This window comes from Phascolarctos cinereus, unplaced genomic scaffold (genome assembly GCF_003287225.1).
Source record: "Phascolarctos cinereus isolate Bilbo 61053 unplaced genomic scaffold, phaCin_HiC Scaffold_9;HRSCAF=440, whole genome shotgun sequence".
In the NCBI taxonomy this organism is placed as follows: Eukaryota; Metazoa; Chordata; class Mammalia; order Diprotodontia; family Phascolarctidae; genus Phascolarctos; species Phascolarctos cinereus.
The window spans coordinates 219132542-219145289 of record NW_027556402.1 but is presented as its reverse complement, the minus strand read 5'-3'; the positions used below and the strand labels follow the sequence as shown (position 1 = coordinate 219145289).

The 12748-nt window shown below is 40.7% G+C and overlaps 1 protein-coding gene across 1 annotated transcript in view; it reads right to left on the bottom strand.

The window, feature by feature from the left end:
* Positions 1–4126: 4126 nt before the first annotated feature.
* NAV2 (neuron navigator 2) overlaps positions 4127–12748 on the bottom strand; it is a 453334-nt gene continuing 444712 nt past the window's right edge. Inside the window, 2 exon segments of the mRNA XM_078148755.1 lie at positions 4127–7738; positions 9020–9223. Of these exon segments, the coding sequence (XP_078004881.1) occupies positions 7613–7738; positions 9020–9223 (330 nt within the window). The 3' untranslated portion in view covers positions 4127–7612.

The following is a 12748-nucleotide window of genomic DNA, read 5'->3' as shown; positions in this document are numbered from 1 at the left end:
TCCTAACAACTTATGAAAAAGTTGAGTTTGGGCTTGGGGAACCTCTAGATTCATTGAATCCTGTGATCAAGATTGCCATGATCTACGGCTAAAACCTTTCACAGGAAGAGAACCTCAGAAGCATCATCGATAAAATGTGGCTTTTGAAAGCATTGATTATACATCTGCTATATGCCAGGCACTTTGCTAGGTATTGCTGATGCAATAATGAAATAATCTTGGTCTTCAAAGAACTTGACTTTACTGGAGAATACAACATACATCTGTAAGTATATATTTTGAACAGAATTTGTACAACATAAATATAACAAGATTTTTAGGGGAAAGACACTAAAGACTGGGCGGATGAGAAGAAGCTTCACATGCAACGTTGTGCTTGAGCTGAGCAGTGTTTGACACTGATTGAGGATGGGAGTCTGGAATATCTAATGGTTTCATTCATTCGAAAGCTATTAATTCAATCACTTAATTAATAAGCACTCCTTAAGTGATTTGCAAGGAAATGTGCTAGGATTCCAAGACAAGGATGAATGAGTCCTTGTCCCATTCTACGGGTCAAAGGAGAGAAGCCACATGTTCACATATAAGGACATAAGAAAAATGGACAAAAATACACACAAGGTAACTAGTTAGGGCAGGCACTGGGTGCTGGAGGGAGGCACGAAGGAAAAGTTTCATAGGAGGTTATGTTCCTACAACATGCAGAACGCTGTGCTAAGCACCACTGTGTAGTGTGGGTGGGGGATTGGACAAAAGCGGTGAGGGCCCAGTCCCTGTACTTAGAGACTTCCCAACCTCCAAGGGAAGGAACACCTACCGTTTCCTGGTCTTTGTTGCTTTCCCGTTCACAGCCAAAGATTCCCGCATGCTGGGCACACCGCATCTTTCTTCCTTCTTCTGTACAGAAATCTTCCTTTGTACATAGGAACTATTCGGAACTGGGGGCAGATCTGAATGGAGTTGGGTGGGGCCACTAAGAGAGGGTTTTGATGAAGGTTATCAGATAATTTATGTTCTTTGAGGAGCATCGTGACAGAAAAATATTTATGGTGTTTACTTTGTGTTAAGCACTGGTATATACAAAAACAGATGGTTCAGTGGATAGAACACTGGCCCTGGAGTCAGGAAGATCTGAATTAATAGCTTGCCTTGACCTCAGACACTTCTTAGCTGCGTGGCCCTAGGCAAGCCTCTGTCAGCCTCAGTTTCTTCCATTGTAAAATGAGGATCATCCTAGCACCAACCTCACAGAGTTGTTGTGAAAATCAGATTAGATGATATTTTCTAAGTGCTTGCCTGAGTACGTGGTACATGGTAGGCATTATGTTTAATTAATGCTTATTCCTTTCCATCAGTTCCATTCCACAATAGACAGTGTGTACTCAAGGAACTTACATTATAATGAGAGGAAATAAAACATGTAGAGGAGTGGGTGCCAAGAAGGGTGTTTGGGCTTGTGATGCCACAGAGAAGGTGTAAGGCAGTAGCGATGGCAACAGGGCAGACAGGTGGCACAGTGGATAGAGTGCTGAATCTGGAGTCAGGAGGACCTGAGGTCAAATCTGACCTCAGACACTTACTAGCTATGTGACCCTGGGCAAGTTGCTTAAACCTATCTGCCTCCGTTTCCTCAACTGTAAAATGAGCCGGAGAAGAAAATGGCAAACCGCTCCAGTATCTCTGCCAAAAACTCCCAATGGGGTCACGAAGAGTCGTATACTTCTGAAAAAGGACTGAGCAACAAGCAATAGCAGTATGGATTTGGTCACAGAGGGAGAAGTAGAGGGGAACATTTGTGGCAGTAAGCAGATGATAAGAAGATGTGAAGCCTGACTAGGGCTGGCTCCATGGGCCATCTTGCCGTGTGAACTTACATTCATGAACTCACCGATCAGGACTGCAGTCCCCAGGGAGGGAATACCAAACCTGAGTGAGTTAAGTCTCCCAGAGCATGGGCTCTGGAGGTCTGGTACTTAAGAAGGCAGAGCAACAAGATGGTGGGTGTAGTAGAGGAAAAAGAGTAAGGGCACCAAACACGTAGTCGCAAGTGACCTGGATTTGAATGCCATTTCTGACCACTGTTAGCAGCAGTGACTATGGACAAGTCAGTCTGTGAACCTCAATCTCTTCATCTGTGAAATGGGAATAATAATAATAATAATAATAAAATGAAACTATAGCCCCTATTTCACAAGGTTGCAGCGAGGATCAAATGAGATAACATGTGGGGGAAGGGGGCTCCCAAAAGTCTTAGTGCAGCTGTAAGCTGTAACAGCTTAAAATGATACCAAGACTTTTGGGGACATCCTGTATATGTTCAGTACTTGGTAAGCTTTAAAGCAATATATGTTAACTGTTACTGCTATTCGTCAGACTATACTAAACAGAGCAGTAACAACACAAGCCACAAACCACGTTTTGTTGAAAACATGTCAGATTCTTGTGTATCCAAATTTCTTGCTTCTTTGGCAGAGCAGCCAGAAGGGAAAAGGATGCTTCATTCTCTCCTCCAAATTAAGCCCAAGCTATTGGACATTTCTGTAATGTCTTCCATTATGTCCTATGGAACGTCTCCTGTAGGCACAGCTTTGCATGCATCTAGTCCTGGAGCTGTATTCACGTCTGCAGCTGAGTAGGCCAATGTGGTCTAGATCAATGTAGGCTTTTTCTGGCACCATAGGTGGGGTCAGCGGGCCAAGGTCAAATTTGCAAAGAATCTGGAAGGTCTACTGCTTTCAATATGCTTTAAAAATCCTCAAAGGTGATGACATCCAGAAGCTGTCATCAGCTATAGTTGTTACAACAAGAGATATGTGGTTTTGTCCATATACACTCTCCTTCTCCCAATACAAAGCACAGGATCCTTGTGTTTACTAGACAGTGTTGGAGAGATGGTATGGCTGGTAATGAAAACATCAGCCGATGACCAGCCTGATGGTACTGAGACTTTCTGAAATCATAGAGGCTGGTACACTTAATATAGTGTTTATCGAATTGAATTCTGTAATGACAGATAAACCGTCCAGTCCTGGGCCTACATGTTGAGCTTTGGAAGGCAATGTGGTGTGGAAAGGGCACTGGATGAGGACTTGAATTCAAATTCTGCCTTTGATAATTTACTTCCTTATGATCTTGGGCAAGTCACTGTACTTTCTTGGGTCTCAATGACCTCAGCTGTGAAAAGAGAGGATGGGGTCAGGTGACTTCTGAGATCCCATCCAACTCTACAACCAGAATCTTATGACTTCATTCACCAGAATGGCAGAGTGCAGGGTCATTTTCTAGGAAAAATGTTTAACAATCAGCTCTGCAAAAAGAAGTACACAGGAACACTTTCAAATTTAATATACATCATTGCCATTTTCTCCATCACTTTCTGAAGCCCAAACAATCAATAAACAGTAAATCAAGGTCTAATCTGCAAGTTTCTAGTTTCTGAGGTGTAAATGCTCACACTGAAAATTTAACAATTAGTAAGAACTAATTTTTTGTCCAGTGTTCCTCTGGCCTCTCCAAGAGGAGACATTAGAATTTAGGGGAGATTTATTGTTACAAGTGTTTGTAATTTATAATCGGGCACATCAGTGATCTCTCCTTCAGGCTCAAAACTCCAGCACAGAAGAAAAATGGGAATGAAAACAAAAGAGTAAAGAGCATGGCTCTGACATCTGAATAATTGCTGAGGAGACACGAAGAAGAGGTGGGAAGTGCAACAGTGATAGAGCATAGAGGTTGGATTCTCTGCTAGGTCTGCTACCTGAGGGGCAGTCTAACACAGCACATCTTAAACTGTGTGTTGTGACGGGGTCACGAAGAATTTGGCAATAGAAGGCTTCTGAATGTGCAATGACCAAAAATTAATTAAAACTGAGATGAGTAATGAGACCGAGGTGTTTCTGGCAACGCTAGCCAACATTCTATCTAGCAACTTGATGGCAGCCTTGGTTCTGAACACAAAGCATGTGCACTTTGCACTATGCATGTCCTCAGCCCATGCAATGCCAAAGAATGCTGCTGGTGGAAAAAGTTTAAGAAGTCCTGACCTAACAGGACCAATATCAGCTTGGAATGAAACTGAGCTTGGATGAAGGCAGCTTTAGTATAGAAGAATAAGCAAAACTCTAAATCTGAATAAATAAGCATTGATTTTATTGAATCATCAATAATTTAAGACTGGTACAATCATCAATTTCATTCTCCATGACATGGGGCATGATCTCCAACAGACCATTGGCAAATCCCAAACCTAGTGACAAATGAAAATTAAATAGGAAGGGAGAAAGGGAGGGAAGATGGAAACATCATACCGTACACAAAATACTCAATTCCTAGTTTTCTCTTTAAAAATGGCTAGAAAAAATTCATCAAAATGCAGCACTTTAATCAAATATTTACAATTTCTATGTTACAATGAAAAAATGTACATCTTATAGAACATATTTCATAAACTGTTCCACTGGAAACAACTAGGTCAAAACAGCAAACCTTCCATTGAATATCCACAAAGTTGTTTTTTTTTAATTTGAAATAAGATTCGCCACAGTCAAACAAGTTTCAATACACAGAATATTGAAGTTTAAACATCAACCATGAAATAAAAAATTTCCCCAATGTACAACAAAGGTCTAGACAAGCCCCTTCCCTCCCCATCCCAGCTTATAAGATCTCCCCCATCTCATTTATGGCCTGCATATTCTTGGCAGTTTGGAAAGAAAGCTTTTGGCTTCCACTCATAACTCAACATGAATGTTGCATAGAATCTTGTACATTTCAAAATGAGCCTAACTCTGTATAAAAAGGCAAAATGGAAGCATTTTGGACAAAGCCCTAAATGAGCAATCACTCTTTCAAAGGTGTGTCTTGTATACTTAAAATATGGCCAAATTAAAAATAAAATGCATCCAGACAACCCTGCTTCCTGAAGCTTTCAAAAGGACACTGAGCTTATGACCATTACAAAGACTAGACTACTGGAAGTCATTCTTGCTCCCAGTCACACAAATGATCATCAGTCATTGAATGATCGACACAGAGACCTTTCTGTGCCTGGCAACAGAAAGCTGGAGGAGGGGAAGGAAGAAGAAAAGAGAGGAGACAGGGAAGGGTATGATTTGAAAAAAAAAAGTTTAAAAAAATATCGATGGGTGTCTATTCACAAGGTGGCTGGGAAAATTACCCAAAATGAGAGATCAACTTCATCTCCACCCAAATTCACAGTAATAGAAAGTAAGGGAATTGCTGGGTGTGAAATTAGCTGAGAAATCAGCGTCATATGTTAGCGTAACAGATGATGGTGTTCGGTGTTGGAGCACTGTTTGGAGGCCAATGGTATGGCTCTTCAAACCAGAACCCAAACCAAAGGTAGATATCCCAGATCAAGGGTAATTTACTAGTTCCAGACATATACTCAGGGTTTATTGAGATTAAAGCAGTGACAAATTTGACTGGCATTTCACTCACTGGTAGGGCAGTCAATTTTAGGAGAAAGAAAATGATAAGTCATTGGCAAATCAGAAGCTGTAATTTGAGCAGGCTCATATCAAACTCTTATGGAGTAAAAAAAAAATTAGGGAAATCACAAGGAGTCATAACTTTGTCAGCAGAAATTTAAGAGATGCAAAAAACAACCTTGAAAAGAAACAATCCGAAACTACATGCAAATTGGTATTTAAGGTTGTTTTTTGTTTGTTTTTTGTTTTGTTTTTAAACTTTAAGATTTAACAAGCTCTTAAACGTATACCAGGACGTTGAAGAAATAGCACACTGGGTTCCTGTAAGAGTGGTTTGTATTGTATGTAGAATATTACAAGTTAGTCTTTTTTCCTGCAGAGAAGGTGGATAATTGTCCAGTAAAATTTGCAGCTGTAGACTAAAATGAACTTGACAACAGATGTCATTTTCCTCCTGCTGTTTTAAAGTGGCCACACATCCTGAAAAGCAAATCTCTCAGACACGGAATATTCACAGCGACTTGTGTTCTCCTATTTCACATGAAGAGATGACATTTTAGCCCTGTTTTGTTTCACTAGAAAAATCCAACCCCAGCAGATGCGGCACTAACATAAACGAGTAGTTTGTACAAAATAAGTAAGGCATCGCGTTTTGAAGTTCAGCACCCGAAGAGATCAGAGGAAGCTCATCCAGATGGAGGCAGAGGCTGGGTTTTCCGGGAAGGGGTGGCCCGCACCCAGTGACCTGTGGCATATATCAGTTCCCATGGAAGGGGAAGTGCAATTCCTTTGGGAGGTGACCTCTCACCTCGACGAAGTCCAAGCCTGGCTGCTTATATCACAGATGTGCGTCTGGAAGGAAGAGGAGGAAGGAGGGCTAACGTGGCTCAAAGCTCACCCGTGTTTTGACAGCATGGGCCCCTGCTACTTCAAAGAGACAGGAGTACCCTAGGGCCCAGTTGCAAAAGACTGGGATATCGAGCTGTTAAAATGAGTAATTAAAAAAAAATCACATAGTACAAAATGAAAAGCTGATTCCTGCAGCTCTCATTTTCTCCAATGTTTACCAATTTTGAATGTAAGGGCAGGAGAAAAAAAATTTCAGAATCAATGCTAGTCAGAAAGAGGAATAAAAACTCAATGTCCACTTCAGAGGGGGTGGGTATTCAGTTCTTCAAAGCTGTAGAACATCTCTCACTACACACAGTGCTTGCAGAAAACAAAACAAAAAGCCTGATTCATATATATATTCACATATACATACATACACACATATATTTAACACAAGCATATATATATACACATATATACATGTTATTATGCACATATATATGTGTGTGTATGTTGTATGTGTGGTTGTGTGTGTGTGTGTGTGTGTGTATATATATATATATATACATATATATATGTATATATACATTTTCGTAGAAAAGTACACAAAGGTGTGACAGAATCAAAACATGTCAAACTAAGGTCTCAGGCAAAGAGAGCACCATTTAAAAAAAATCATAATTTTTTTAAAAAAAGGTTTCCCTGTCTTGTAGCTTTGCCTTTTGGTGACTATCACCACAGCAAGTGCCCTACAGGGCGCCAGGCCTCTGGAACTGAGGTCGTTTGGTGGGGCTGCGCTGACGCCCAGCCCAGATGCTCTTTGTTTGGTAGAAAGCAGCATAGGCTTAATTTTCTGCCCTTCCTTAGCCCCTTTAGTCTCCACACAGTTCACAGCCTGCTGCTATTTTGTTTCCAAGTTTTGAACAGATTTTCCCAACCCCTGGTTTGTTTTCCACGCTTCTGAAATAATCCAGAAGAATCTTCAGGGTCTCAGGCATAGGAGCTCACAGAGAAAGAAGCAAAGCAAAGAAATAAGGAGAAAGAAGGAAGGATGGGAGGAGGGAGTCGGGGAAAGAGAAAGAAAGAAAGAAAACATAGTGCAGTTGTCCCTGTCATTGAAAGGAAAAAGTCCCAAGGTTGTCTGACTTGGGTGCCCGCACCCATGGTCAAGGCTGACAAACAAGGCTTTTTGTTCTCCCAGCTCTAACACTGAGCCTGAAGGCAGGGCTGAGAAGGTGCCTTTGGAGATGGCTTGGGGTATGCAGATGGAACTGGGAAGTGAGGGCAGAGAAGCATGAGAAGTGGAGAAAGACTTTGTGCTCGGTCCCCGATCACAAGGTGGACTCCAGGGACGAGTCCAAGATGTCGTCCTGATGGCTATTGCTATTGGAATCACTGTCATAGCTCTGGGGGCTCGAGTAGTTGGCAGCTTCTTGTAGCCTCATCAGCATGTTCATCTGTAAGGAAGAGTACAAAGGGTTAGGAACTCTCAGCCCAGTCACCCCTATTCTCTCATACAGAATCTTTTTTTAAAAATTTTTTTACATTTTTATCTAAAGTTTTGAGTTCCAAATTCTAACCCTTCCTCCCTCCCTCCCTAAGATGGTGAGCAATCAGATATAGGTTATATATATATATATATATATATACATATATATATATATATATATATGTATATATATATATATATGTATATATATATGTATATATATATATACATATATATGTATATATATATATATACATATATATACATATATATGTATATATATATATATGAAATTATATAAAACATTTCCATATTAGTGATTTTGTACAAGAAGACTCGAATAAAAGGAAAAAAAATTAAGAAAGAATTCATTCAATATCAGTGCTTTCCCTGGAGATGGAGGGTATGCCTCATCATTAGTCCTTTGGGATTATCTCAGATCACTGTATTGCTAAGAATAGCTAAGTCACTCACAGTTCTCCATGGAACAGTATTGCTGTTACTGCATACAGCATTCTCCTTAATATACTTTCTGCCCTTTTTTTGGGGGGGTGAGGCAATTGGGGTTAAGTGACTTGCCCAGGGTCACACAGCTAGTAAGTATTATGTGTCTGAGACTGGATTTGAACTCATGTCCTCCTGACTTCAAGGCCAGAGCTCTATCTTCTGTGCCACCAAGCTGCCCCCTTAATATACTTTCTGAAAGCCTTTTTGGAGCTATCCTATCTTCCCTAATTTCTTATACTGAGATTTCTCCCAAGATGACTCCAGAATCTTTTTGACTTACGTCCATCTAAATAGTGAACCCAGAACCAAATTGGCTTTCCATTGGTAAGCAGCCATTGGATGTGCTAAATTCTATTTACTGAAAGTTCACAAGTCAGACTAATCTCTAGTTTTTCTAACTGCTTGTCTAGCTATAGAGACTTATTCCTTTAAGCATCTGAATTTTTTTATTTCTCACTCTTCTATTCCAATTATGACATGTTTAAGAGAAAGGGTCCACTGGGAACATTCTAAACAGTATGATGAACCTGGAGGAACCTTGTATTTTGCTGTAGTTCTTGGTTAGATTTTTAAAATTTATTTATTTCTCCAAAGTATTTCCCCAGTAATATCAGAGTACCAAACATCTTACAAAGTTCGGGTGATGAGGATGACTGACCAATCTGTTAGAAGAGATTGATCTTCAGGCTCCCCAAGAACAGGTGACATTCTCTAATCCCCACTAGTGAAACCGGACACTCACCAGCGGATCTCCTTCTGCGTCACTCGGGGGAACCTGTTTACTGGTCGAACCTTCTCGGGGCACAGAGTAGCCATCAAAACCAACATCTTCAGGCCGCAGTTGGAGCAAAGGAGGCCACTCGTGTTGCTGGGGGGTGGCTGCCCATGGATAAGTATCCATCACCCATTTAGCAGGATCTTCCCAGGGGGTTCGTCTTCCATAGAGCTGAAACAAAACATGAGGAGACTGAAATCAGGTTCAGAAGTATGCCGATGGTGAAATAATGCGGCTTTTGGAAACTTCTTATCTGAAAAATCCTGTGTTGGTGACTTACTTCCTAGCATATGACGACAAGGACAGCACTTCTCAAAGAGTTTCAAGTACTAAATATACTCAGATCCTTAGTCAATTGGCGAATGGACTTCCCAGAGTCTCAAGAAACCAAGTCAGCAAAGAGACAAGACAAGCAAAAAGTAGGTGAAGCCCTAATTGGGGTTAAAAGGAAAGAGGTAACTGGAAGCTAGATTTTTGCTGAAGATAACTATAAAACCCTACAACTTACTCGCCCTATAGACACCTGAGGGTAGCTTCTGCTATGAATATAATACATATTCATAGGCTTTGCTATGAGTCAGCTAATTGAAAATGAAATTCAGCTAAGCATGGGGCAAAGAGGATGGGAGAAAAAGTAGGAAACAGAAACAAAGGACCTAACATAGAAATAAAAGTTTGCATAGGAGCCCCAGAGAGAGGGTGCCAGCCCCCCCTCCATTCAAATGAACGGATACAGCAAATACCACAGGAACTAGGCCAAGACCTAGCTCTAAGTACTTAGGATCCTAGAGCTTAGAATGAAATACAACATGGTCTTCGAAATCATCTAGTTCAGATTTTACAGATGAAGAAACTGAGACCCAGAGAAGTCTTGACTCTAAAGCCACTTTTAGGTGGCTATCTAATCTATATCTATCTATCTATCTATCTATCTATCTATCTATCTATCTATCTATCTATCTATCTATCGATATGGCTATATACAGATATCAATGTCTACCTAGATATTAATGTCTATAAATATCAATATCTAGATAGATCTATATCTATTTCACTCTGCTAGGGATAGAGATGTAGGTATATGCACATATGCGTGTATATACCTGCATCTGTATACCTAGCAGAGTGTATGTGTGTATATACATACACATATACATATACACACATATTTCAGTACCTAGACTAACAAATATTTGTTGAAATGAATTCAATTATTGCTTCTTCAGTTAAGTGCTGGAAGAGATCTCAGAGGTTACCTAGATCAACCCCCTTCAGTTTACAGATGAGGAATCTCTTAGATGACATGGAGTCCAAATCCCTTTGTTGACAGAGGAGGAAACTGAGGGCTAAGAGTGGTGGCTTCTATCGTATGTCTTTAAGGAAGGGCATTTGGTTTGCTGGGTATGCTGGGTTTGTGGAAGTATAAACTGAGTTTTAACCCTTCAGACCTACAAAATTTGGGGCTTTTGGAGCATAAGTGCTATTTATAGCTTTAAGCCATGGATTTCTTCTTCATAGGGTGTAAATCTCATTACTCTGGACTTCTTCACCTCCAGGGGAAAGAGTATTTGACGAATATACAGCCAAGAAGCTCCATGGCAGGCAAGTAAGCGAATTCACTGACTACAGAATTAAAATTGGTTAACTTTGGTTAACATATCAAGTTAGGGAAATCATTCTGGGGAGGGTTCAGTTCTGTTAGGGTGAAGAAAAGGATCAGTATCCATAGATGACCTCTCATCTTCCCTCACATACAAAAAAATATGCAAAAGTTGTTGGGGTCACGCTTCCCACATTTTTTGGTGAGTGACCCTTGTTTCATTCCCTAAGTTAGGTGGGACACTGCCTAAGGGTTTTGGGAAAAGCATAATTGGGGTATTGTGACTTGCCTACAAACAATAATGACAATGATTCACATTTCTGTGGGATGTATAGTTTACAAGGTGCTCATCTCACAATACTGCAAGGTAAGTAGTATACATGCTGTTATTCCCATTTGACAGGTTAAGAGACTGAGGCTTAGAAAACTTAAGTGACTTGTACTGCACTTATTGTAGTGTTGTAACATTACCGTTTTGGGTAGGTTTGTTTTTTAATTTTTAAGCTTGTACTTATTTATTTGTTCTTGCATTTTGCTGTTGCTCCATCCTCTCCAACTCTTTGTGACCCCATTTAGAGTTTTCTTGGCAAAGATCCTGGAGTGGTTTGCCATTTCCTTCTCCAGCTCATTTTACAGATGAGGAAACTGAGGCAAACTGGGGTAAGTGATTTGCCTAAGGTCACAAATTTAGGAAGTGTCTGAGGCTGGATTTGATCTCAGATCTTCCTGACTCCAAGCCTGGCTCTCTATCCTTTGCACCATCCAGCTGTCCTATCATTACATGACATTACTTCATTTCACAGAGAGAGCTTTCTTTGTGAAATGGGATGAGCTTTTGGGTTGCTGTAGACATTATACAGTGGTTCCCCAAACAGAAGGCCCCACAATCATGGTATGGACTGCAAGAAAGGGCCATCCTTTCCCTCTGACCTGAAGAAAGATCTAGAGGTCATAGAGAATCTGACTTTCATAACTAACACGCCTACCATATAAGAACAAGTGCTATAGCAGAAGCCAATAGGAACAGGGTTGGGTAAGAACATGGCCTTGGATGGCCACCGTGGTATAGTCTGTGCTCAGGCTAGCACTAGAATACAGATGCCCTCCGCTTTCTCTTAGAGGAAGAGATTTAATACTCAGTTTTAAAAATGGCCACAAAGCCCTTCTTTCCACCCTTCCGGAACTCTGAAGATACAAGACCAGTTTGGGGCAGCAAATACATTGGACCACAGATTTAGAGCTTCCAGTGACAGATGCCTTAGGCTCACATTACAGGCGGCAGCTACATTTGGACAGTGTTCCTAAAAAGAGAGAAAAATGATGGACGAGGGATAGACTACAGGCTCCTAAGTCAGAGGGTCTGAGTTCAAATCCCAACACTGACTTACTTCCTGTGTGACCTTGGGCAAACCATTTATGCTCCTTGGGTCTCAGTTTCCTTATCTGTAAAGTGAGGAGTTAGACTAGATGATCTTCTAGGTTGCTTCTGGCTCCAGAGAGAGCTAAGAGCCTCTGGGTAACGGAGCAGTGGCCTCAGTTATAAGATGATGCAGCGGGCACATTAATATGGTCTTCAAAGACAAATTCACTAGCCTTCTGCTTGTGTTTGGAAGGACAGAAAAATCATGAAAAAAGCAACCATGTGGCACAGTAGACAGAATGTTGGGCCTGTAGTCACGAAGACTCATTTTCCTGAGTTCAAATCCAGCCTCAGATACTAGCTGTGTGAGTCTGGGCAAATCACTTCACCCTGTTTGCCTCAGTTTCCTCATCTGTAAAATGAGCTGGAGAAGGAAATGGCAAATCACTCCATTGCCTTTGCCAAGAAAACCCCAAAATGGGATCATGAAGAGTTGGACATGACAGAAAAATGACTGACCACCAACAAAAACCACGAAATCCATAGTTAGCTGAACAGAGCAGCAAAGAAAATACATGAAAATTTCAAGGCTAGATGTGTGGTCTCTATAAAAAAAAAGAAAAAAAGATTTCTGACATAGGAATATATGTAAATTTCCACTTCAACTATAAACAATAAACACATAAATCCCTGCTTGGGAAGAGGCAAAGAGTAATACGATAAAACACTGAAGTTG